This window comes from Trichosurus vulpecula, chromosome 4, assembly GCF_011100635.1.
Source record: "Trichosurus vulpecula isolate mTriVul1 chromosome 4, mTriVul1.pri, whole genome shotgun sequence".
Lineage (NCBI taxonomy): Eukaryota > Metazoa > Chordata > Mammalia > Diprotodontia > Phalangeridae > Trichosurus > Trichosurus vulpecula.
In genome coordinates, this window is record NC_050576.1 from 132,960,205 (window position 1) to 132,986,057 (window position 25,853).

The following is a 25,853-nucleotide window of genomic DNA, read 5'->3' on the forward strand; positions in this document are numbered from 1 at the left end:
TACTTAAGAGATAAATTATGTGATACTAACAAGTTTAAAAAAACCTCAGAGGGGAGAGGGAACAATAAGAGCTAGAGTAGTCAGGGAAGTCTCAAAGTAAGAGATAGAGAGATTAAGTTGAAAACTGGTGAATGAGTAAGATTTGCATGTGCAGAAGATAACAGAAAGAACATTCAAACTTAACCAAATCCTTAACCATAGGGACAAAGATGGAGTGTTTATATGACAATGAGAGACTGGTCTAACCAGAGTTTGGCACATATTAGAGAATACTGAGACCTTTAAAAGTCAGGCATTGCCATAGAAGCAAAAGATGAAGGTTAATGAGCAGCACAGTGATATTATAAAAGCTGCTTTGAAAAAGAATGATCTAACAATTGTTCCAAACAGACTGGAAAGGGTACAGCTTAGAGCCTGGTAAGCCAGCTAGCAAGGTGTAGCAGTAAAACAGGAATGAAGCATGAGATGCTGGACTAGGGTAAAAGCCATAATTAGCAAGGTGACAACTGGGGATTTGTCCCAAAGTGCCACATTTAGAAGGCTCTGACAGTACCTGCAGTTTTTCAACAGCACAGAACAAAAGAATTAGAAACAAGTTAAAATAGCAAGCTACTAGGTGGCTTGATAATATGAGCTTCCCACCCTCATGGTTTCTTCTCCATTAGCAGTCTCGATGCTATATCTTAGAATTTCTATTTCCTTCCCATGGAGTTTTGTGCTGCCTTCTCTCCACCCTCAAAGTGTGTGCTTGCTTGTCTAAAATCCAAAAATTTCCTAGCTACAGTTTTGAATGTAGAAGATAAGATGGGATACATGGGAGATTCCACAAGAAATAACAAGTGGCTTAGCAATCGACTCAATAGTGAGATAAATGAAAACAGCTTAGGCTTTAGGCAGGATTAAGTAGAAGAAAGTTGAGGGCTGTAATAGGGACCAGGAAGTTTGAAAGTCGAAGTTGTGGAGAAAAGACAAATTCAATTTTGAACATGTAAAGTTTGCTGTAAATAGTAAGGCAGCCAAGGGAGCATATTTCTATGCCAACAAAGCAGATTCTGAAAGTATATGAGTTTCCCATGCTTTGCAAAGGAATTCCCTGAGAAATTTCCTTTGTGAAAACAAGTAAATTCAAATTTGAAATTAAGATAAAATTTCCAAGTGATCACTTCTTTCCAATCTTCATTCCTGTACTTTGATATGTATGATAAAATGGAAAGCAATATATTAATTCATCCACACACAGTAAAAGGTGATATAAAAAAAAGTTAACAGACATTCCATAGAATCTTCATATCTTACCTCACCAAAAGCTCCTCTACCAATCACCTTTAATATTTCAAAGTCTTCTTTATGCAATCGCATCTGTTTCACTTTAGAGGTGAATGGTTTGGCTGTAAGAAAAGAACATCATAAATTACTTTTCAAAAGAAGATGAAAAATTATATATAAAGTGTAAATTTTTACACTATATGCTAAAAGTTCAATCATTACTAGACCTTAAAAAGTTAACATTAAAATTTAAAGAGGAAATGATTTTAATAACCAAAACCAAAGTTTATTTACTTCTTATACAGTTATGTCATTTGGGGAAAATATAAAGGCATGCATCTTAAAATGCTTTCAAATATCTCCTGCAGCTCAATGCAGCTATGTAATAAAATGTCAGTTTTTTTCCATGTTAATAATAGCACACATTTCAACTTGAATATACTTCTTATGTTAGTCCTAGAAAGAAGAACAAGATTTCTAAAACTAGTTCAAACAGATAAAGCAATTTCAACTATTTCAGTAGAATTTTAAATGATAAAATATATTGTATCACTATTAGTAACACAACAAAAATGTTTTTAGTTATTCTGTTAGAAAATACACATTAATAATTAAAGACAAACCGTAAGAGAAAAAGGAATGAACCAAATATACAAAATATAATGCTAACACTTTGGAAAAAAATCATGATGGCACTTTTAATACTCTAAAATTTCTGTGACATTAAATTACTTTCTGGGAGGTAAGTCAATAAATTTCAGGTACAGAAAGAAATCTAACATTGAAAAATTTCATTCCACATTTCAGTTTATTCCTATTAATATGAAAGAAACCAGGAAAACAATTTTAAAACCCAGAGGTTTTACATATGATCAATTCCTACCCAAGAATCAGTATTAAGGTAGTAGACCAATTGGATTTTTAAAAATCAATTTACTTTATTACCAAGATTTTATTCCATTATAAAAATGCCATTCTTCTGAAAACTATTATAATCAGACAAATTGTCTGTCAGGTTTTTACAGTTGTAGCTTTCGATAGAAAACATTTTAATTTCCAAAAATTCCTTAAACTGCGAAGCTCAAGCTAGATTTGTGGCTGACAATGCCACATTTTAAAATCAGAGATTCAGGTAAACTGTACTTTAAAAGTGTTTTTTTTTAATTATATGGTTTTATCTCAGAACTCTCTGAAATGGGGGAGGTAATGTTGAGGGGATTTCAGATATAGAACTGGAGAAGAGAGAGAGCTGAGGACAAATGGCTGGAATTTTCTCAGTAAAGAAGGCAGATAGTTTGCTGGAAGCAAAGAAGAATTTTAACTAGAGAAGAAGAAAGAAGAAAAGGTCTGGAATAGACACTGTGCAATAGAGAGTCAATCAGGAAAGAGCAATAGGATTTCTGAGCCCAGTGAAGGCCCAGAGGGGGTAACAAATGTATAGTGGATCTTAAGTCAACAAAATCATGTGACTTCTTCCAGTCACATTCAGCAACACCTGAGAAGTAGAGAAGGTGGATGACAGAAGCAAGCTGGGGTTGAGGTTTAGAAGGGATGAATGATGAAAAGGAGGAAAGGGAATTTGGCATAAAACTGAACAGATTAACTACAGGGTCAAGATTAGGAAGAGAGGCCACAGGAGGGATGATGGTGATATACTAGCAAAGCAGGGAGGGGGTGGTACGACAGGATATCACAACAATGGATATCACAATGACAAAGAACCGGTTTAGGGGAGGAAGATGGGATGCATGGGAGATTCCAGAAGAAATAACAAGAGGGGATGATAAGAGATTATACAAATAGTCTGAGAACAGAACTATGGAGTTGGGGGGGGGGGGGGCGCCGCAGAGAAAGAGAAAGAGGCTGAACAGTTATGGGTGATAATGAGATAAAGGCTATGTGAGGCAGACTAAAAGTGCAGATCAGAAGAGATGAAGTGGCTAACAGCAGGGGAACGGAGATTTTGCCTAGGCAGCCTACGATAGATGAGAGGAGGAATATGATTCGGCACCTCCACACCTACACCAATTTTATGGAGCCACAAAAAACCCAGAATGTAATCACACAGTACTAATTAGCTGTTAAACTGACTGTATAAACATGTCTATGCCCTGACCCCCTTAAGCTGTACAAACACTTCTCCAATTAAGTAGGAGACACCAACAATGGATGAGAAAACATATTAGCCACCCTCCAGAAACTTAAAATAGTTGAACCAAGAGAAGCTCCACAGAATCAAGGCTCAGAGTTGCCTATGGAATATGAGGGGATAAAGAATCACTAATGTCTCCTTAGAATCCTAGGTTAACTGTCTCTCCCACATCCTGGGTTGTCAGTTAAAGAAAATATGGCTCCAGCTCTCCTTCCAGTTCTCTTCAGTGATAGTCGGCTCTTCTGCCTGTTGCTGACAATGAACTTCAGTCTGTTGAAGTTCTCTCATACTAATTATTCCAATCACCATCTTACCACTATGAATTCCTGTGTGAATTCATGAGGAAACTTTCCTCTCTAAGTCCAGATATTTTAAGTTCTCCAAAAAAAGGGATTTTAAACAAATTGCTTATGATAAACTAAAATCTGAACTTAGAATTTGTTATTTTTTATGGACTGGAAGGCTGCTATGAATGAAAATGAGCATTTATTATCATGTAATCATTATAATCATAGTACTTTCAAGTTTATAGAATCATAGACCTAAAGTAGAGCTGAAGAGGAACTAAGAGACAATCTAATCCAGCTCCTTCATTTTAGATATAAAGAAATCCGAATTTCAGAATTCAGAAGCAACGCAGTCTAACCTGTATCTGAAAAAATTATCCCTTCCATAATACTGTTGACAAGTGATCATCTAAGGAAACCTGCTAACATGGAAAAATAGGAGTTAACAGTACAGTACAGCTTTCTCAGACAACTAAAAAGATCTAGGAAGAATACCAGACCAAGTAGGAAATCAAATGAGAAACCACAGTGGGTCATTATGCCAGACCAAGATAGTAAGTCTAACCATAAGCAGGTGACTGACTAGGGTAGAAAATCTGAGACACAGGTGGGCCTGCAACTCTATGGCTCTAATCCCAAAGGAGAATCAAGGGCCTGAAATGGCTGTGGATGTAGAGCTCTGTTGCTCTGACACCAGAATGGAATCAGAATCTCAGAACAGAGGTGAGTGATTTAGAGTATCAGTTGAGGACAGGGGGATATAGCTCTTCAGCAAAGCCTTCCTGCTAGCTGACAGGGACTAGCAACTGTCTATGGAAGCTCCCTACCCAAAGGCAAGCCCGTAGTTGTGGTGCTGAGATCCAAACTGAGAAACAACCCTACCAAGCTCAGACTATTGACATAATGATATTTTGCAAAGTCCTGAGCTTTTCCTGAGATTCTTAAAGAAAACAGCATTCAACACTCAAAGAACTTAATGGTAGGATCCTTTAATATTTTAATATTAATATTAAATTTGTAATATTAAATATTAAATTAAATTTGGCTTTAATATTTCCTCCAAAATTGCCCAGAGTCCTGCCCTAAAACCCCAATTTAGAAGAATGAATAAATTTTTAAAAAAATGAAAAAGAGCTATTAAATAAGGATGACCAAAACCCAAACCCAGAAGAAAAGAATAATTCTCTAAGTATCTAAGAGAAAAACCTCAACAAAATATGCAGCTTAGTCACAAGTTCAACAAAAATTTCTTGAAGAAATGAAGAGTTATGGTTTAAGAGTTCAAATTATAAGTGAAATGAGAATTTTAGAGGCAAGAATTTGAAAAGAAGTTAGAACTATGGAAGAAGGATTAGAAAGAATTAATAGCTTAGTATAAGATGTACAAAAGCTTAAGCAAGTAACAGACTTCCTTAAAAATCAGAACAGATCAAAGGGAAATTGATGACTCCAAGAAACTAAAAGAAATTTTAAAAATAAAGTCAAAAGACTGGAAAAAATGGAAGAAAATTGCAAGAATTTCATCTATAAAACAAATGACCGGGAAAAGAGATCAAGGAGAGATAATTTATAGGGTTACCTTAAAGCCATGACCCTAAAAAGGTACCAGACTGATCTCAAGAAATCATAAAAGAAAACTGTGTAAAAATATTAAGAGAATAAAATAAAATGAAAATAGAATCCACTGGTCATGACCTTTAAGAAGCCCCAAAATGAAAACCTCCATAGAACATTATAGCAAAATCCAGAGCTTCCAGGTCAAAGAAAAAAGGTGCCAGAAAAAAGGTGTCAGGAGAAATACAGTTCGTATCATACAAGACAAAAGGACTGGAGAAACTGGAATATAATAATCGAAAAGGCAAAAAGATACAGGCTTATAATAAAGAATATTTCACTCAGCAAAACTAAGTATAATCCCACAGATTGGAGGGGAATGAAGCTTCAATGAAATATAAAGCTTGCAAGCATACTTCAGGAAAAGGCCAGATTTAAGTAGAAAAGTTTGAAATACAAAGGAATTAAAAGAAACATAGAAAGGTAAATACAATTATGAAATGATTACATTATAATAGGTGAAGGTGATACAAATGTCCACAAGGGATGATAATGTTATTAGAGGCCATAGAGGAAGTTAAATAAGACTGAGGGTCTGGGAATGGAAAAAGTAATGCACTAGGGACAGAAGTGGGATAAAGAGTAAAGGAGAATAATAATATCTCATATAATCAGAGTGCAGAAATAGATTATACAAACCAGGAGAAAGGGGTACTGGGAAGCAGTCATCACATGAACCTCACACTCTGAAGTTCTGCCAAAGGATGGCAGAATACACACAAAGAAATTGGTATTGATCTCATCAGTTCTTATGAATTCAATTATCATCTCTATACTGATGCTTCTCAAATCTGCTTATTCAGCCCTAACCTCTTTGCTGACCTCCAGTCTTCTTTCACCAACTGTCTATGGGACATCTTAAACTGGATGTCCCAAATACGTCTGAAACTCAACATAGCCAAAATATCTTCCCCGCCACCCCCGAAAAAAAATCCTCCCCTCTTCCTATTGTCAATATAACTATCAAAAGTGCCACTATCCTCCTGGTCATCAATGTTTGCAAACCAGGTGTCATCTTTGATTCCTCGCTACCTCACACCACACTTCCATATCCACACTAAGGCCTGCTGATTTTTCACATGCCCCACTTCTCTGGGGCAGCTAGGTGGCACAGTGAATAGAGCATTGGCTCTGGAGTCAGGAGGACCTGAGTTCAAATGTGACCTCAGACACTTGACATTTAACTAGCTGTGTGACCTTGAGCAAGTCACTTAACCCCAACTGCCTTGCATTCCTCCTTCAAAAACAAAAACATAGGCCCCCTTCTCTCCTCTGACACTATCACCATCTTGTTGCAGACCTCCATCATCTCATGCTTGGACTACTGTAGTAGAATACTGATTGGTCTCCCTGCCTCCAGCCAATCCTCCACCCAGTTCATCCTGACTCAACTATCAAAGTTATCTTCCTAAAATGTAGGTCTGACCATGTCACTACACCTGCTCAATAAACTCCAATGGCTTCCTATGACTTCCAGGATCACATGTAAAATCCTTTGTTTGGCATTCAGAGTCCTTCATAATGTGCTCTGTGTCCCCCTTATTAGTCTTCTTACACCTTACACCCTTCCACAAACTCTTCAATACAGTGACACTGGCTTCTTTGCTGCTGCTCAAACATCATACCCCATATCCTGACCCTGGTCATTTTCACTGTCTGTTCCACATTCCAGAAATCATGTCCCTCCTCACGTCCACATACTGGCTTCCTTCAAGTTCCAGCTAAAATTTCTCTTTTTACGAGAAGACCTTACCAATTCCTTTTAATTCTAATGCCTTCTCTCTATTATTTCCAATTTATTTTCCAATATGTAACTTATTCATGCATAGTTATTTGCATAGTTATCTTTCCCACTAGACTATGAGCTCTTTGAGAGCATGGACTATCTTTTATCCTTCTTTGTATATCCTCCACGCTTAGCACAGTGCCTGGCAAATAGTAGGTGCTTAATGTTTTGCCATCTATAGGAATAAATTAAACTCAACCAAAAAAAGAAGAGGACTTTAAGGAAAATTACTTTGTAAGCTGTGTAGAAAGTAAACTGAAGAAGAGAGCAGGAATCCTTAGATTCCATCAAGAGGTAAGACATCTGCGCCTAGGAGGCTGGAATGCACAGAGGTAGGGTAGATGGTAAGGCCCAGAGGACATTAAGATGCAGTGACAAGAGCATATGATAAGACCTTGTGGTCCTTGATCTCTCCAAGAGGAATAGAGTTAGTGAATCCCATTACACTCAAGCTAAACAGAGCCCAACCCCTACCCTGGGTTTTCCAGATGTAACAGGCCAGCAGGATGGAAGGAAGACCCATCACCACTAGGCCCTCCCTCCTTGCCTTCCTTTCTCCAAACTTCACATAATGGGCTCAACCCCTTTTTCCAAACATTATACACTAGTCAACTTCAAATACAACACATTCCAGCCACACTTGCCTTCCTGCTCTTTCTCACAAAAAACCACTCCCTCTCCTGTCTCCTCATCTTTGACTTGGCTCTTCCCTATGTATCTTGCACGCAGTATTTATCTCTGCCACCTGGAGTGCCTTGTTTCCTTCAAAACTTTGCTCAAACACCACCTTCTACATGAAGGTATTACTGAAGACCACATAGCTTATGTCCTCCTTGCCCAAAATGTTTATTTTGTATCTGTGTCAAATATGCTTATTTTTGTTACGTGTTGTCTCCCTGATAGAATGTAAACCCCCTATAATCAGAGAGTTTTATTTTTCCTTTGTTGTCCTAGAGGCAGTAGGTAATTCTGTTTAATAAATGTTGTTGACTGCCTGAAGAGAGACAAAATGAAGTTAACAGAACTAAGGATAAAAACTGTATGTACTGTCTAAGCTACCTGAACAGGCAGTGAGGACTTCTGATGTACCTAAAAGCACTCTGAAACTCTTAAACACTGGAATCTAAGATAAGCGAAAGTTAGGCCTAAACTCTCAACATCTAATGCTAAGAGAAACTGCTCAGAATGAAATAAAGGCCTTGAGAACGACTGATGCTAGCTAAGTTTGGGTAGTCAAGAGTAAAAGTTTAGTGTGAGAAGTAACCAGCTATAGCCAAGTTTTCATTTCTTTAATTATTGTTATAAACTATGTGTAATATCTTAATGTAAAATTTGAGACTGCCATTTATGCTTTCATTTCAATGAAAAGTTCTCACTCTCTACATTATCCCTAGAGAAAGCCCAGCCAAACAATTAACACAGCTGCATACCCAAGGCAGTGCTGTTGATCTTGCGGCAGAGCTACCCAAATTTCAGGCATGGTACCTAAGAGAAAACAGACCTATGCAGAGCTAGTTTTGCAAATGCAGACATAAAATAAACAGGATCATAAGTGAGAAGTAAAACTAGAGATAAGGAGCCTAACCTACTTATTGTACAACTGAGGTACCTGAAGCTTAAATGACTTGCCCAAAATCACATAGATGGCAAGCAGCTGAGTTGGAATTTGAATCCAAGTCATCTAGTTTCAAATCCCATGGTCTTTCTACTGTACAGCAATGCAAACTGTTAACATGACAACGCCTACGTGAGTTTTGCTGTTCTCTCAAAAGAATTTTGGATTATTTTAAGTTAGAGCTAGACTCTTAAAGACCACTTAATTCAAGTCCATCTTAATAATGAGAAAAATACCTATATTAGTAAAATGACTTCTCCAAAGCAATACAACTAGCTAGCTAGGACTGTAACCTGATACAAAGCACTCTGAAACATTTTTCCCCAAAAAAAATTAGTAAACAAAGGGCACATTTTAAAATTTAAATATTAAAAATGACCTAAAGAGTAATATCTTAATTAAAGAGACCATTTTCTTCCAGGCCTAGGAGAGACTTCTCTTAGTAGTGATTTAATAATGCTCCATGAGAACTGGTACTGGTATTGGTATTAGTAAAGTATTTCCTACTTTTAGCTAATAAGTAAAGTATGTTGGGGAGCTAATATGATTAATTCATAGGTTTTAGTTCTTCAGACACCTAGCTAACAATAAACCACATAACTTTATTGCTTTAAAACAAATTAACTTCCAAAGAGTTACCAAATTATTTTCTTCATTATATTAAAAATCAAGACCTTACTTTTTTGACACAAATAAACACATAAATGCTTAGAAGTCAACTTCTCTTACTATAATAAATATTTGTAATTGGCTTCAAATGTCACATGAAGTATAATTACTATTAGATTGTGAGAGCCTTAAGGGCAGAAACGCCTTTTGCCTCTTTTTGTATTCCCAGCACTTAGCACAATGCCTGGCACACAGTAAGCACTTGATAAATGTTTACTGACTAGTACACAATTACATTTCCCTAACTGAGCCAGAATTAGGGTTCTTAGGAATTAACTTGAGAGAAGACTGGAAAGGAGAAGTACTCAAAGATAATTTTTGATTAATCACTGCATAAAAATTAATGTGCATATGATTTGCCACTTTAAAGGAAATCCTGTAAGTACAATCAAAAGATGGTAGTAAAAAAGTTTCTGCTTTCAAATATTATTTGTGTCTGCTTCTTCCTCTGAGTGAATTCAGGCCAAGAGAATAAATAACTTCTTTCAATGTGTTTGTAACATCTACATGGCAGTTTACTAGCAGAAGACATTGGCACCTCTCCACAATTCTATAATAGGAATGCTTATCCAACTAGTGGAACATTTTCATCCCATGTATAGTAAAGATCTAACTCTTCCAAATCTCTCCCTCCTACTTCTTATAATTTTGATCCAGTCTTTTGCACACTCTAGCTAGAAGAGGATATCTCAAAGGGAAGGAAATGCTATGTGAAACAAAAATATTTCCTTTACAGGAGTGATGCTCCATTTTCTTCCATTTTTCAGATCTACAAAAGTTATTATGGATGAGGCTTTCATTCTTTCTTGTTATATCATGCATTTGTGTGTACAAGAAACTTAGCACTTAAAAAGGATTACTTCAGGAGAGGGGTTAAAGAAGAAATCGATATTTTGTGGTCTAAGTTAACTTGGCTTTTCTTGTTGAAGACAGGTCATTTACAAGCCAATAAGTAAAGAGTTCTTTCTGCTTCAGTTTAATTTTGTTTACCTGGAATGCCCACCCACCTCACCTCTGCCTATTGTAATCTCTCTCTTCCTTCAAGATGCAGTTGAAACACCACCTACTTCATAAAGTCCTTTCTGACCTCCACTCCACCAACTACTATTATGATAGCTTCCTACCTTTCATTTATTTTATATTAATTCTCTATGTACTTATATTTATACATGTTGTCTCCCCCAATAGAATGTAAGCAACTTGAGTGTAGTAATCTTTCATTGTTCTTGTATCTTTACAGTGCCTAGAACGCAGCTAATAAGCAAAAGCAGTTGCTTATTTAAATGCTTTTTGACTTAGAGATTTATTGCATCTAAAATACAATTAGTAAATGTTTGTTTAAATAAACTGAGTATTTATTATATTCAAGACACTAAGATATACCTAAGGAAAGATAAGATTAACAGGATACCGAAGCTGCTAACAAATATAAATCTAGTACTTCAGAAAAAAATATGTACACAAGAAAAAAATATGTACACAAGAACAAAACATAAAGGGCTAAGTACATAAAGAGAGGTACAAACAAAACTACAAAATTACAAAGCTAGAAAAGCTGGTTGAATTAAAATAACTGTTTGTGGAAAAAGTAGATGATTGTGAAAGCAATACCATTTAAGCTGGGTCTTAAGGGATAAGAAGAATTTGAAAAGGCAGAGATGTAAGCAGTATAGTCGCAAATAAACAAGGAAGTTGTGAAAAAGGAAAAAATTGTGCATTTTTATTGGAAAGTTTGATTCAGCAACTCAGTGCTATTTACCTCAGTTATTTATTTGCCCAGAATAATTTTGCCAATAAAGGAACAATTAACAATGAGAGAATTAATTAACTTTTTTTCCATTTCTTGTTTCAAAACTGCTTCTTGGATTATTATGTGCCAATGAGAGAACAAGAAAAACTTAAAAAAAAAAAACTTCAACAATTGCAAATCAGGGGAAAAAAAGCAGAAAAATACCGATTTTTTAAAAAATTGCAATCTGAACAAAAAATAAAAGAAAAATAAAATTTTGACTACAAATACCTAAATTCAAACTATGCTGCTTCAGCTGAAGTAAATATAACCAATCTATAGAGCTTAGAGAAGGTATGAATGGAATTTCCTCCACATCAGTCCATTTCATTTTACAGTGCTGACTGCAGTCTAAAATAAACTGAACCAGAATTACTCAGAACTTCCAGAATTAATTCTGCCGAACATAGCTGAATTAAAGGGTTGCCTTAGCGCTTTTGCTTAACATTATTTAATATTCCAACCATCTTAAAAACTAAGACACTGATATAAGAACTGTTTCACTGGACAAAGCAAAGGGAGGAGTGTGGGAAACTGACAAATTCAGAAATGAGCACCCAAATATAAGGCTAACATTAGGGATCAACACATAGGTTCTTTACCTATAAGAAGTCAATCCCAGAATTCAAAAAGTAATCCAACTCTAATTTATGTCCAATATCATATAAGTCTACCTCCTTATTTCTAATCAATCTTTTTTTTAAAAGAAATATTACAGCTTTTATGAAGTTATTATAAAACATCAGGACTCCTATACATAAAGTAATTGATGTATATATAAATTTAAAATTATCTGCATATTAATTTTACTTCTTGTGTTGACTTTCTAATAAATCTTTGGCTTCGTTGATTTTGGCTGCTATATGAGGAGATCCTCTCTTGTCTGGGTGGTTTAAAAGCATGATTCTTCAGTGAGCATCCCTAATTTTCCCTTTATTGGCTGTACGGCTTACTCCTAATATTAATGCAGCTTCTCTCTTTGTCATTTTGGGTTCAAACCCACCTCTGTGATAGCCACTACTGAAGGCATATTTTGGCAGACTTCGAAGAGCTTGCTTTACTTGAGGCTCCATATGCTTCATTATTTGCAAAACATATCGGCCTGCAAATCCTGCAGCAGCGATTGTCAATCCCACAGCTACCACTGTGCTAGCCATGGCTCGGCTGGCGCTGCCCTAAGCCAACAAATCTGCAGCTCATCCCCGCCCAGAGTCCGCGCGTCGGGTCCGGCCCGGCTCGGCCCCAGGCACTGGCTCCGGCCCCGCAGCAGCAGCCTCAGGTCGGGAACAGCCCAGAGGAAGCACGCGAGCGCCGAGCACCAAGCACCAGCAGCCGCCGCAAAGCACCGCGGCCCGACTCTCTAATCAGTCTTATAGGAGGAGAGAGGTGGCAATTTCTAGCTATACCATTCAATCAAAGACATTATGACTCTCCTATATGCTATGTCTCTATCTCCACATATGGCTCAAAGGGAATCCCAGGAAGATGGTAAAGGTATTTTGGTATTGGCCTTTGGTATTGGCAAGGATGTAACCCCAGAAAAATTCCTGGTCTAGATCTATGATTTTATTTGTGTAGGGAACTTTCAGTGTGAAAGTTTCCTCTAATGCTGGTAAGTAACTCATTTAAAACTCACAGTCTTTATTAGAATTCGCAAGTCTAAGTGATTTGCCCATGGTCACAAAACTAGTATTTGTCAGAACCAGAATATGAATTCAGGTCTTCCAGACTCTAGGGACAGCCATCTATCTAATCCACGATGCCAGGTCAAACTGCCTCTTTCCATAAAAATTAAAATATGGATAATGTCCAAGATAAGCTTGTATTTTAATATACTTAGAGGGAACCACGATCTCATCAATGTGGGTATTGCCTACATGGATGTAGATCATTGCCTATACCTACCAACTCATTTTGTATAATTGTCCTTTGTAATTTCCCAGAGATCATCTACTCAAGCTATTAGAAGCCTTCCTCAAGGGCTTTTTATATGTCATGGGCACAAGTGCAACTCTTGGGCTGTCCTGCTCCCAATATATGAATGGTCCAACTCTCTTTCCTACTCACGTATTTCCTCGATGAGGAACCCATCCCAAACTGTCTGATATAAATTGTGATATAAGCTATAAATCTAAAATATCTCCTAATTAATTTGTAAACAATGACACCTGTCAATGGGCAGTCACAATCAAGTGATTCTAGGAAAATGATGGAGTATCACAAGTCAAAGAAAAAGCTAATCAGACTGCCCCAGCAAACACTGTAAGAATGCTGCCAACGATAGAGGGTAGACAGAGAAGGAAGGGAAACTGAACAGTGACATAAAATGCTAACAAAACGGATGCAGCCGTCCCTGCTGCCCTGACAAGCAATGCTTCCTACAGGCCTCCAAAGGAGAGAACCAGAAGCGTTGAGTGTCCCTGGCAGAGTCTAAGCGCTAAAATACAAAAGGGGTAGCAAAGGCTGCAGCTATGTAAAGGAATTCACAAAGAGAATATCTGGGACACTACTCTTAATGTCACAGTGTACCCCTCACCAGCATAATTCCCTAGGACCAGTGTAAAAAGAGATGGAGTGGGGGGGCCTAGAAAAAGTGCCAGGTCTGTCTTACCCACCCCAAACAACAACATACCCATCTAGAGGTGTGTCTTCCTTTCACCTCTCCCTCTAGCCTCCACCAAAAGGAAATGATAAAGAAAGGAGTATTTAAGAAAGCTGCTTCTATATGCTACTGCAACATTGGAACTGAGAAGAACCAAGGGAAGGGGGAAGGGAATAAATATTTACATAGTACCCACTATGTGTCAGGCATCTGCTAAGTGCTTTACAAATATTATCTCACAGCAACCAAAAGAGGAATACTGCTATTACCCTCAGAGTCCCATAACTCAGTAACTGAAAAAGCAGTTAGCTGGCCTTAGGCAATGGTTAATGTCAGATGTAGTTTAACCCTTTTTTCCTCACTGGAAAAACAGAGACTACGGGTTTCTCACTTTAAATTCAAGATTCAAACTCTCAAGATATTTTATACCTTTAAAGATGAACAGAAGGTACCACTAAACTTCCAGGTAATGAACAAGTCAAATAAAGGTTTCACTTAAATAAAAGATTTTTGCAATTTAAAAGAATAAAGTAATAATATTAATAAAGACCTGAAAAGTATATCTAAATCATGAGATGTGAAAGAAATGCCAAAGATAAAATAAAGTGGAGAGCAAACAAGTTAATGCAATTAAACAATGGCTTCATTATTTAGCACAAAAAAAATAGGTAAGAGTTAAAAGAACTTTTAAAAATGAAAAGGATAGAAAAACATAAAGATCAATCAACAATGACAAATAACAGGCCCAAAATTACAAAAATACAGAATTCAAAATATTGGTGACAATCAGAAATGAAGACTTGGAAGAGAGATCAAGATACTTTAACATTAGAGTAACTACAATACAAAAAAGAGGAAAAGGAAGCCAAGAGGAAAAAATGGCTCCAGATTAAAAGAAATAACTGAAGGAAATTCTCAAAATAGAAAAAAAAAGACTTTTTACAGATGTAATTAAGTCATCAGACTCCAGCAACAGAAAGAAACCTGAAATTCAAGTGTCTAACACAAATAATCATTGAGTTTCAAAATACAAAGACAGAAGAATTCTTCAAGCCAAAGAAACGTGTTATAAAGCAGTTGTTGCAATCTTCCCAGATTTTGGAATGAGGACAAAGCAAATCAAAAATAAATACTTCTTAAAAAACAAAGATATGGATACAAAAAAAGCACATTCTAACAAAGTTTATCTAAAAGCAAGAGGAAGGTTATTTAATAATCAACAGGAACTCAAAAAGTTTATGTTTTATACTTTTACTAAAAAGAGACTTGCTAGTAATCAGGGAGGATTTTCAGATCTCCACCACAAGAATTTTGGGAAAATGTGAGAATAAAAGAATCATTAGCGGGGCAGAGCCAAGACAGCAGCTGGAAAGCAGGGACTTGCTTAAGCTCTCCCCCAAATCCCTCCAAACACCTGTAAAAAATGGCTCTGAACAAATTCTAGAGCTGCAGAACCCACAAAATAGCAGAGGGAAACAGGTCTCCAGCCCAGCAGAGCCTAGATGGTGGCCGGGAAAGGTCTATCGCACAATGCTGGGAGCAGAGCACAGCCCAGCATGGGCTGTGCCAGGACAGACCAGACCTAGAGTCAGCCAGCCAGAACAAGCCTTAGGGCCATGAATCATTGAGCTGTGGCAGTTACCAGACTTCTCAACCCACAAACACCAAAGAGCAGGTTACTGGGAAACTGCAAGATCAAGTTTAAGGTGGTCCAGCCCCATCCCTGGGGAGTGGAGGAGGTCGTGCAACAGTGGTAGTAGCAGCAGCAGGAAGCTCCTGAGGCTGCCTCCAGAGCACCAGAGTCACTGGCTGCCCAAGTCCCTGGCTCACACAGTGGGACAAATCTAGCAGCAGATCACAGTGGGAGTGCAAGGAGCACTTTGTCAACACAGAGGCAGTTTCTCTTGCTGTACCCTGCTTGGATCTGAACTGCGGTCCTGGCTGGCAGTTCTTGGGAGAGGAGGAGCGCTGCTGTGACAGAGCCTGGGGTGACAGTGGAGTAGCAGTAGCTCAGAAAATAGCAGCGCTTGGACCCAAAAGCTTGGGACAAAGTACTCTCTGCTCTACAAGCAGTCATATCCTGACAAAAAGCTCAAGCGTCAGGTAGTTGGCTGGAAACATGAACAGGCAGCAAAAACAAACTCACACTCAAACGCAAACTCAAACTCTAGATTCCTTTACAGGTGACAAAGAAGATCAAAACATACAGCGAGAAGAAGTCAACAAAGTCAAAGAGCCTATATCAAAAGCCTCCAAGAAAAATATGAACTGGTCTCAGGCCATGGAAGAGCTCAAAAAGGATTTGGAAAAGCAAGTAAGAGAAACAGAGGAAAAATTGGGAAGAGAAATGAGGGTGATGCAAGAAAACCATGAAAAACAAGTCAATGACTTGCTAAAGGAGACCCAAAAAAATACTGAAGAAAATAACACCTTAAAGAATAGACTAACCCAAATGGCAAAAGAGCTCCAAAAAGCCAATGAGGAGAAGAATACCTTGAAAGGCAGAATTAGCCAAATGGAAAAGGAGGTCCAAAAAACCACTGAAGAAAATAACACCTAAAAAATTAGATTGGAGCAAGTGGAAGCTAGTGACTTTAAGAGAAATCAAGATATAAAACAGAATCAAAGGAATGAAAAAATGGAAGACAATGTGAAACATCTCATTGGAAAAACCCCTGGCCTGGAGAATAGATCCAGGAGAGATCATTTAAAAATTACTGGACTACCTGAAAGCCATGATCAAAACAAGAGCCTAGACATCATCTTTCAAGAAATTATCAAGGAAAACTGCCCTGCTATTCTAGAACCAGAGGGTGAAATAGAAATTGAAAGAATCCACTGATCGCCTCCTGAAAAAAGATTCCAAAAAAAGTCTCCTAGGAACATTGTCACCAAATTCCAGTTACCAGGTCAAGGAGAAGGCTTGGAATATGACATTCCGGAGGTCAAAGGAGCTAGGATTAAAACCAAGAATCACCTACCCAGCAAAACTGAGTGTCATGCTCCAAAGTAAAATATAGACTTTCAATAAAATAGAGGACTTTCAAGCTTTCTCAATGAAAAGACCAGAGCTAAATAGAAAATTTGACTTTCTAATACAAGAATCAAGAGAAGCATGAAAAGGCAAATAAAGAAGAGAATTCACAAGGGACTTACTAAAGTCAAACCGTTATGTTTACATTCCTACATGGAAAGATGATCTGTGTAATTCATGAGACCTTTCTCAGTATTAGGGTAGTTGAAAGGAATATACATAAATATAGACACAGGGTGAATTGAATATGAAGGGATGATACCTAAAAAATAAAATAAAATAAAGGGATGAGAGAGGAACATATTGAGAGAGGGAGAAAGGGAGAAATAGAACAGGGTAAATAATCTCACAAAAAAAGTGGCAAGAAAAAGCAGTTCTGTTGGAAGGGAAGAGGGGGCAGGTGAGGGGTAATGAGTGAATCTTGCTCTCATCTGATTTGACTTGAAGAGGGAATAACATATACACTCAATTGGGTATCTTACCCAACAGGAAAGTAGGGGGAAGGGGATAAAAAGGGAGGATGATAGAAGGGAGGACAGATGGGGGAGGAGGTAATCAAAAGCAAACATATTTGAAAAGGGACAGGTCAAGGGAAAAACTGAATAAAGGGAGACAGGATAGGATGGAAGGTAATATAATTAGCCTTTCACAACATGAGTATTGTGGAAATGTTTTACATAATGATACATGTGTGACCTATGTTGAAGTGCTTGCCTTCTTAAGGAGGGTGGGTAGGAAGGGAAGAGGGGAGAGAATTTCGAACTCAAATTTTTAAAAGCAGATGCTCAAAAAACAAAAAGTTGTTTTTGCATGCAGCTGAGAAGCAAGATATATAGGGAATGGAACATAGAAATCTATCCAAGTAAGGGGAAAGGGGATGGGGCGGAGTGGGGTGACAGAAGGGAAGGCTGACTGGGGAATGAGGCAATCAGAATATATGCCATCTTGGAATGGAGGGGAGGGTAGAAAAGGGGAAAAATTTGTAACTCAAAATCTTGTGGAAATCAGTGTTGAAAACTTTAATATTACATAAAAATGATAAAAAAAATTTTTTTAAAGAATCATTAAAATGTATTTAGGAGTACAAATGTGCAAAATTGATAATAACTCAAAAAGGAAGAAAAGGAAAGGACATGATGATGATAAAAAAAACTCTCCAAAAAGAGAGCTTTAGCAAAAAAGGAAAAAAAGAAAAAAAAAACCACAAATTACCAGGAATCATGTAGTAATAGATTTAAAAGATAAAAATTTCATTTTGTTCACTAATTAGCTTTACCAGGAAAAATTCTAGAGAAGTAAAATATAGCTCACTCCCTCTAGACAACAAGAAAAAAAACTGAAAAGAATAAAATGCCAAAAGACAAATAAAATTTAGCACTTAATATATTCAATCGGTAAATTAAAAAAACAAACATCTACTGGCATCAAGCACCATATCATGAACCACATAAAAAGTTAAAAGACATTTACCTGCCTATGAGGAATTTATATTCTATGTTAGAGGATTATAAGTACACATATCAGTGTAAAACATAAAAAATAAATATAGAATAATTTCAGGGAGAAGCACTAGCTGAATTTTCCTGGTAAAAGTAAAAAAATCAAAGAATATTTTTAAAAGTGATCAAGATACTATTGTGGGAAATATCTTTAATGAAAAACACTAACAGTTTAAAACTAAGAAGTTGGTCTAAAATGCATCCATCAACTGAGAATTCAAAATAAGCAAAAGTAGCAGCAATGGCATTAAGGTAACAGAAAAACATTTTTAATGGGCAGAAAGTTAATTTTTTTCTTTTTTTTTTTGACATTTTAAAAATTAATTTATTTAATTTTAGTTTTCGACATTCACTTCCATAAGATTTTGAGTTTTAAATCTTCTCCTCCTCTCTTTCCTCCCCCCTCCCCAAGATGGTGTACAATCTGATATAGGCTCTATACATACATTCATATTAAACACATTTTCATATTAGTCATGTTGTAAAGAATAATTAGAACCAATGGGAGGAACCCATTGAAGAAAGAAGAAACAAAAAAAAGAGAGAGAGCAAATAGTATGGTTCGATATGCATTCAGACTCCATAATTCTTTCTCTGGATGTGGATAGCATTTTTCATCATGAGTCTTTTGGAGTTGTCTTTGATCCTTGTGTTGCTGAGAAGAGCTGAGTCTATAAGTTAGTCATCGCCCAATGTTGTTATCACTGTGCACAATGTTCTTCTGGTTCTGCTCACTTCACTCAGCATCAATTCATATAAGCCTTTCCAGGTTTTTCTTAAGTCTGCCTGCTCATGATTTCTTATAGAACAATAGTATTCCATTACATTCATATAGCACAACTTGTTCAGCCATTCCCCAAATGATGGGCATCCCCTCAATTTCCAATTCTTGGCCATCACAAAAAGAGCTGCTACAAACATTTTTGCACATTTGGGTACTTTTCCCACTTTTATAATCTCTTTGGGATACAGACCTAGAAGTGTTATTGCTAGGTCAAAGGGTATGCACAGTTTTATATCCCTTTGGGCATAGTTCCAATTGCTACAAATGGTTGGATCAGTTCACAACTCCACCAACAATACATTAGTATTCCAATTTTCCCACATCTCCTACATTTATCATTTTCTTGTTTTGTCATGTTAGCCAATCCAATAGATATGATATGATAAGGGGCAGAAAATTATGACAGAACTAATTTTCTTTCCCTCTAAACCTTGCCCCACTCCTCCTTTCCCTATTACTGTAGAGAGCAATACCTTCCGCAGAGATCCTCTGGTTTGCAATCTGGGTGTCATTCTTGACTCCTAAGATCTCTCAATATCCCCCCCTCCCTGTACCAAAGCCTGTTGATTTCACCTTTGCAACATCTCTCCAATTACCTCCTTTTCTCCTCTGATACTGCCACCATGCTAATACAAGATTCATCACATCTCCCTTTCATTACTGTGGTGGGTCTGCCTGCCTCTAGTCTCTTCCCTCTCTAATCAATTCTCCATTCAGCCACTAAAGTGATTCTCTGAAAACTCAGATGTGATCATTACCTCCTCCTCCATTGCCTTGCCTCCCCTCCCCACCCAACACACAAATACACAAACTCCAGTGGCTTCACTATTGCCTCTAGGAGCAAATACAAAATGCTCTGTCATTCAAAGCTCTTCATAATCTAACATCCCCCCACCTGTCCAGTTTTCTCACCCCTTACTTCTCCCCTGCAACATATACTCTTCAATCCAGTGACACTGACCTCCTGACTACTCCATGCACAGAAACCTCCATCTGTCTCTGCTCTGGGCATTTTCTCTAGCTACCCCCCACCCCATGCCTGGAACACTCTCTGTCCTCCACTCTGACTACTGACCACTCTTGGCTTTCTTTAAGTCCCAACTAAAATCCTGTCTTCTACAAGAAGCCTTCCCCAACCCCTCTCAATTCTAGTGCCTTCCTTCACTTATTTCCTACTGCTCCAAAGTTTGCTTTGTATGTATTTGTTTACATGTTGTCACTACCATTAGACTGTAAGCTCCTTGAGAGCAGAGACTATCTTTGCCCCTTTTTTTATCCCCAGTGCTTAGGACAGTGCTTGGCACAGAGTAGGGCCTTAATAAATGTCTAGTGATTGACAATGATTTTTACAAAGTCTGAAAGACATGTTAAATAATCAATATTTAATAATATTTAATTTAAACAAACCAAAAATAATATCACAGTTAAATTCATAAAGAGAAGCAGTAAGGAATGGAAGAAATAGCAATGAACCTGAGATCAGTAGACACCTGGATTCAAATTCTGTCTCTGACCTATAATACCTGTGTGACCATGATTAAGTCATTTAGCCTCTTGAACGCCTCAGTTTTCTATAAAACAGAGACAGCATCTATTGATATTATGGTAAGCATAAAATTAAATTATGGGTATCATTTATCAAATCCTAAAGTGGTACATAAATGTCAGTTCATTATTAAAAAAGAAAAATTAGTTTTATAAAAATAGATAAAACATAATAGAAAAGTACTTCAAAAATCCATTGTCAGAATAGGATGAATCTAGTAAAAAAGATTGGATATGAAGAAATCACAGCTATAAATTGTTTAATAAGCTAGAAGAGAGGCAAAGTCAAGTTGACAAAATAGCAGAAAGGAGCTCCCTTCCTCCCTCAACAGATCTAAAAAAACGTAAGACCAAATCATGATGGGAAAAAAACAAAAAAACAGTCATGGTGAGTCACTTGTCCACCCGGGGTCCACAACAGGAGACAGAGATCTATGGACTCTAGGGACTGGGTTGAAATCAAAGCACTTCACCCTGAGAGAGAGGCTGAATAGGTCCACAATCCAGACACACCAAAACCTAATGCAAGGTGCAGGAACAAGGGCAAATTGGAATTACCCACTAGCCAGTTCTGTCAGTTCTAGATCACAAAACTAATCACAAGCAGATCAAGAAGAAAACCTGTATCCAAGGGTGGTTTTCCATTCCAAGGCAAAGAAGGCTCTCTGGTCCTGAGATGTGTAAGAAAGAATTTCAGAAACAAGCAGAAGCAGCATGGTGGCTTGGACTGTAAGAATACAGTGGAATCTCAGTTCCACCTTCTAGCACAATCTGAAGCCTGCAAAGGAATAATAAACCTCTGAAAGAATCCCAGGCCAAAGGTGAGCAAAAGATTGTGTCACTCCAAAATTAGCAGAGTTTTCCCAGCTGTCTCATAAGGAGTTGTCTCAAAAAGCAGTCGGTTGCTCAGAACCAACAATTCCAGTTTAAGAACATGCAGAATCAGGGGATATAGGAACAAAATATGCCAATGAACAGATTTTATACTGGATCAGGACACTTTGGAAGCACTAAAAACTTGTATGTACCCAACCTGAGCTGTCCCTAAGAGCCTGAGATGACACATTTAATATCCTTTAAAAAGCAGCATCAGGAACCAACCTACACTTTCCTTCTAGGCATATGAAGTGCTTGACCCTAACAAAATCCAAAGTCAAAAGGAGGTGAGGAAAATGAACAAAAAAAAATACTACTACTATTAAAAAACTATTCTGACATGAGGAACACTCAAGAAACAAACTGAGAAGAAAGGAATAACTCCAAAACAACTTTATAAGCAAAGCCTCAAAGAAAAACACAGTTGGGCACAAATTCAACTAGAATTCTTGGAAGAGATGAAGAGAGTTTTAAAAAAGACTTTAAAACATAATAGATAATTGAGAGCACAAAAGGAAGGGGGTGGAACATAAATGAGAGCTATGGAAGAAAGAATTAGAAAAAAATTAACAGCTTGGCTCAAAGAGGCATAAACCTTGCCCAAGGAACAAACTTCCTGAAAACTGGAATGGGCCAAATAGAAATGAATGGCTCCATGAGACAACAAAAAATATTAAAACAACATCACAAGGCTGGAAAAAAGAAGAAACTGTAAGGTATCTCAATGAAAAACAACTTGAAAAACACTGGATTGGGAAGGAAAGGCTGAAAGGAGAGAGAGAACGGAATAAACTGGGGTGAGGGGAATAGGATGGAGGGAAATATAGTTAGCAATATTAACTGTGAAAAAAAAATTTGAAGCAAGTGTCTCTGATAAAGGCCTCATTTCTCAAACATATAGAGAACTGAGTCAAATTAATAAAAATAAAAACCATTCCCCAATTAATAAATGATCAAAAGACATAATCAGTTTTCAGATGAAATAATCAAAGCTATCTATAGCCACATGAAAAAACACTCTCGATATTGGTCAGAGAAATGCAACTTAAAAACAATTCTGAAGTACTACCACATATACATTATCTAATTATATAATTAGATACCACATATACATTATCTAATAGGACAGAAAAGGTAAATGACAAATGTTGGAAGGGATGTGGGAAAAATGAGACATTAACTTACTGTTGGCGGAGTTGTAAAGTGATTTAACCATTCTGTAGAGCAATTTGGAACTAAGATCAAAGGGCTATAAAATCATGCATACCCTTTGACCTCACAATACCACCAGTAGGTTTGTATCCCAAAAGAGATTAAAAAAAAAGGAAAAGGACCTATATGTACAAAAATATTTATAGCAGCTCTTTTCTAGGGGTAAAGAATTGGAAATTGAGGGGATGCCCATCAGTTGGGGAATGGCTAAACAGATTGTAGTATGTGATTATGATGGAATACTATTGTACTATAAGAAATGATGCTCTCAGAAAAACCTGGAAAGTCTTGCATGGGCTGATGAAAAGTGAAATGTACTTTGTACAAAATAACAGCAATATTGTGAGATGATCAGCTGTGAGTAACTTGGCTATTCTCAGCAATACAATGATGCAAGATAACTCTGAAGGACTTATGATGCAAAATGTTATCCATTCCCAAAGAACTGATGGGTGTCTGAATACAGACTGAAGCATACTTTTTTTTTCTTGAGGGTTTTTTTTGGGGTCTATATTTTCTTTTACAACATAACTATTATGGATATATTTTGCCTGAATACACATGTATAAAAAACAAAAAGGAAAACATCGGATTGCTTGAAAGCTATCATCCCCCTTTAAAAAAAAAAGAACCTAGACATATTTTAAGAAATCTTACAAGAAAATTGTCCACATCTCTTAGAACCAGAGTATGAGGTAGAAAAAGAAAGAATCCCCTTGCCATCTCCTTGAAAAAAAAACCAAAATGAAAACCCGCAGAAACATTACAGACAAAATCCAGAGCTTTCATCAAGAAAACAAGAATTCAAGCGCTGAAGAGACTCTGTCAGGTTCACACACTACTTAGGAGGCATCACTATAAAACAATGAAGAGCTTAGAACATCTTCCAGAAGGCAAAGTTTAACAGGCTTAGAACCAAAAACGATTTAACCAGCAAAACTGACTATAATGCTACAGGGGAAAAAATGAAATAAAGGACTTTCAAGCACTCCTGAAGAAAAGACCAAAGCTGTGACAACACTGAAGTTCAAATACCTGTTATGAGAAACATAAAAAGGTAAACACAAATGAACAATGATAAAAGACTAATATACACAGGTTCCCTCTCTACCCTACCATAATCATCAAGGGTCACAGAAAGTATGTGATTAGGCAAAAAGTCTGGAAGAGGTTCTGTTATATCTTAATAATCTTATAAAAAGAATAGAAAGAAAAAGGAAGATGAAAACACTTGGGGGATGGGAGAGGAAAGGAAAGGAAGGTTAGGGAAAATTCTCTCATATAACTGAGGTATACAAGTAGAAGTCTACATGAACAAGGAAGAAGAGAACAGCTCACAATTGCACCTCACTCTCACCTGTACTGATCAAAGGAGAGAAGAACATTAACACATGAACACACACACACACACACACACAGAGTTGGATAAAAAAAATACGTTTCACTCAGCAGAGAAATATGGAAAGAAGGTATTAAGAGAGATTGTCCTAAGTAAAACAAATTCTTACTAAGGATGTGAAAAAATATTTATAGCTCTTTAAGGTGACAAAGAATTGGAATCTGAAGTGGTGCCTATCAATTGAGCATGAGAAAGCATAATTTTAAAAAATAAACCCCATTTGCACAACAAAATGGTGACCTTTACAAAGCTCACTGTAAAATTTTATTCATAGAAATAAAGACAGATTAGAATAAAACTAGAGAAAAATTCAATGTTTTTGTATTGGGTGAATCAATAATCTCTTAATGAATTTACAAATTTAATGCAATGTCAATCAAAATACAAAATGTCTTTTTAATAGAACTATAATAACTAAAATAAGAGAGGCTGCAAATTTTGTAGTCATGAAGAACTAGATACAAGTCTTATTTCTGATACAAATCTATTAGCTGTGTGACTAAACCATTCAAAGTCCCATGGAACTCTCTTAGACCATAGATTACAAAATGGTTCTGATCTATGTGCTTAGCACAGTTTTTGGCACATAGTTGGTGTTTAATTGTTGACTTGTCTTCAATTGATAGAAAGAATTTCCCATGTGTTCTTTTCAATAATGAAATCATTGGTCCAGACCAAATAAGAAGAAAATTATAAAGAAACATATATGAAAAAAACAAAACAAACATTGAGAATTAAATCTATCAGGAAAGTAAACAAAGGTGGAATTGTTCTCCAAAGCTTTTAAATATATTAACATGCTGTGATGAACAAAGTGAGAGGGAGCCTGGCATAGGCAAGAAGCCCTGTTCAAGTTCCCTCTGACACAGACTAGCTTTGTGTGGCCCTGGACAAGTCATATCACTTGGCAGTCCTCTTGGCAACTCACTCAAAATATAATTTGCTGAGAAGGTGTCAATCTACTTTGGTAGAGTTTCCATCTCTGGGCCCTGTACCAATGAAATCAAGACAATGATTTGATTACCCATGTCATACTATTCTTACAGAAAAGATGGAGAGGTGCTAACTAAATGACAATACAAATTAATTGAATTCGGACCCACCTGAATAGCCAGGCACAAAGAAAAGTCAGTTTAATGTTAACTTGGCTGAAAATGTTCAGCCAACTAACCCAGAGATCTGTCTTGTCCATATACTATTTAATTTATCAATAACTTCAATAAAGGCATAGACAGCAAAGTCATCAAATAGGCAAATGACAAATTTGGGAAGGATAGCGAGGTTAAAAATCTAAGATTCAAAAAGATCTTGTCTGCCTAGAGCATTAGGCTGAATCTAATAAAATAAAATTCAAAAGAAATAAATAGAAAATCTTAAACTAGGGTTCAAAAAAAATCAACTTCTTATAAGTATAACACTAGACATCAATTAGTCCAAGAAAGTTATCAGGGATTTGGTATGCTGCAAATTCAATATGGATAAAGATTTTAACGTGCCAGCCTTTTTAAAAAGCTAATATCATCTAAATAACTTCCAAGAATAAGGAGATAACAGTTCCTATTTAATCTGTCCTCGTCAAAATAAATGTGTAATACTGTATTCAGTTCTGGTCACTACAATTTTAAGATAGATATTGATAAGTTGCAGAGCATTCAGGGGAGGACAAATAAGATTGCAAAAGGCTTCAAGACTATGGCATATGATGACAGACTGATGGAAGTAAG

At 36.8% G+C, this 25,853-nt stretch overlaps 1 protein-coding gene and 1 pseudogene across 8 annotated transcripts in view; both read right to left on the minus strand.

The window, feature by feature from the left end:
- The window catches only part of CDC42BPA (CDC42 binding protein kinase alpha), a 426,736-nt gene that overhangs the window by 349,713 nt on the left and 51,170 nt on the right, over positions 1-25,853 (minus strand). For all 8 annotated transcript variants that reach the window (XM_036754912.1, XM_036754907.1, XM_036754911.1 and 5 more), the window contains exon 2: positions 1,297-1,388. In XM_036754912.1, coding sequence (XP_036610807.1) covers positions 1,297-1,388 — 92 coding nt within the window. The remainder of the gene's footprint in view (positions 1-1,296; positions 1,389-25,853) is intronic.
- Positions 11,985-12,335, minus strand: LOC118846397 (annotated as a pseudogene).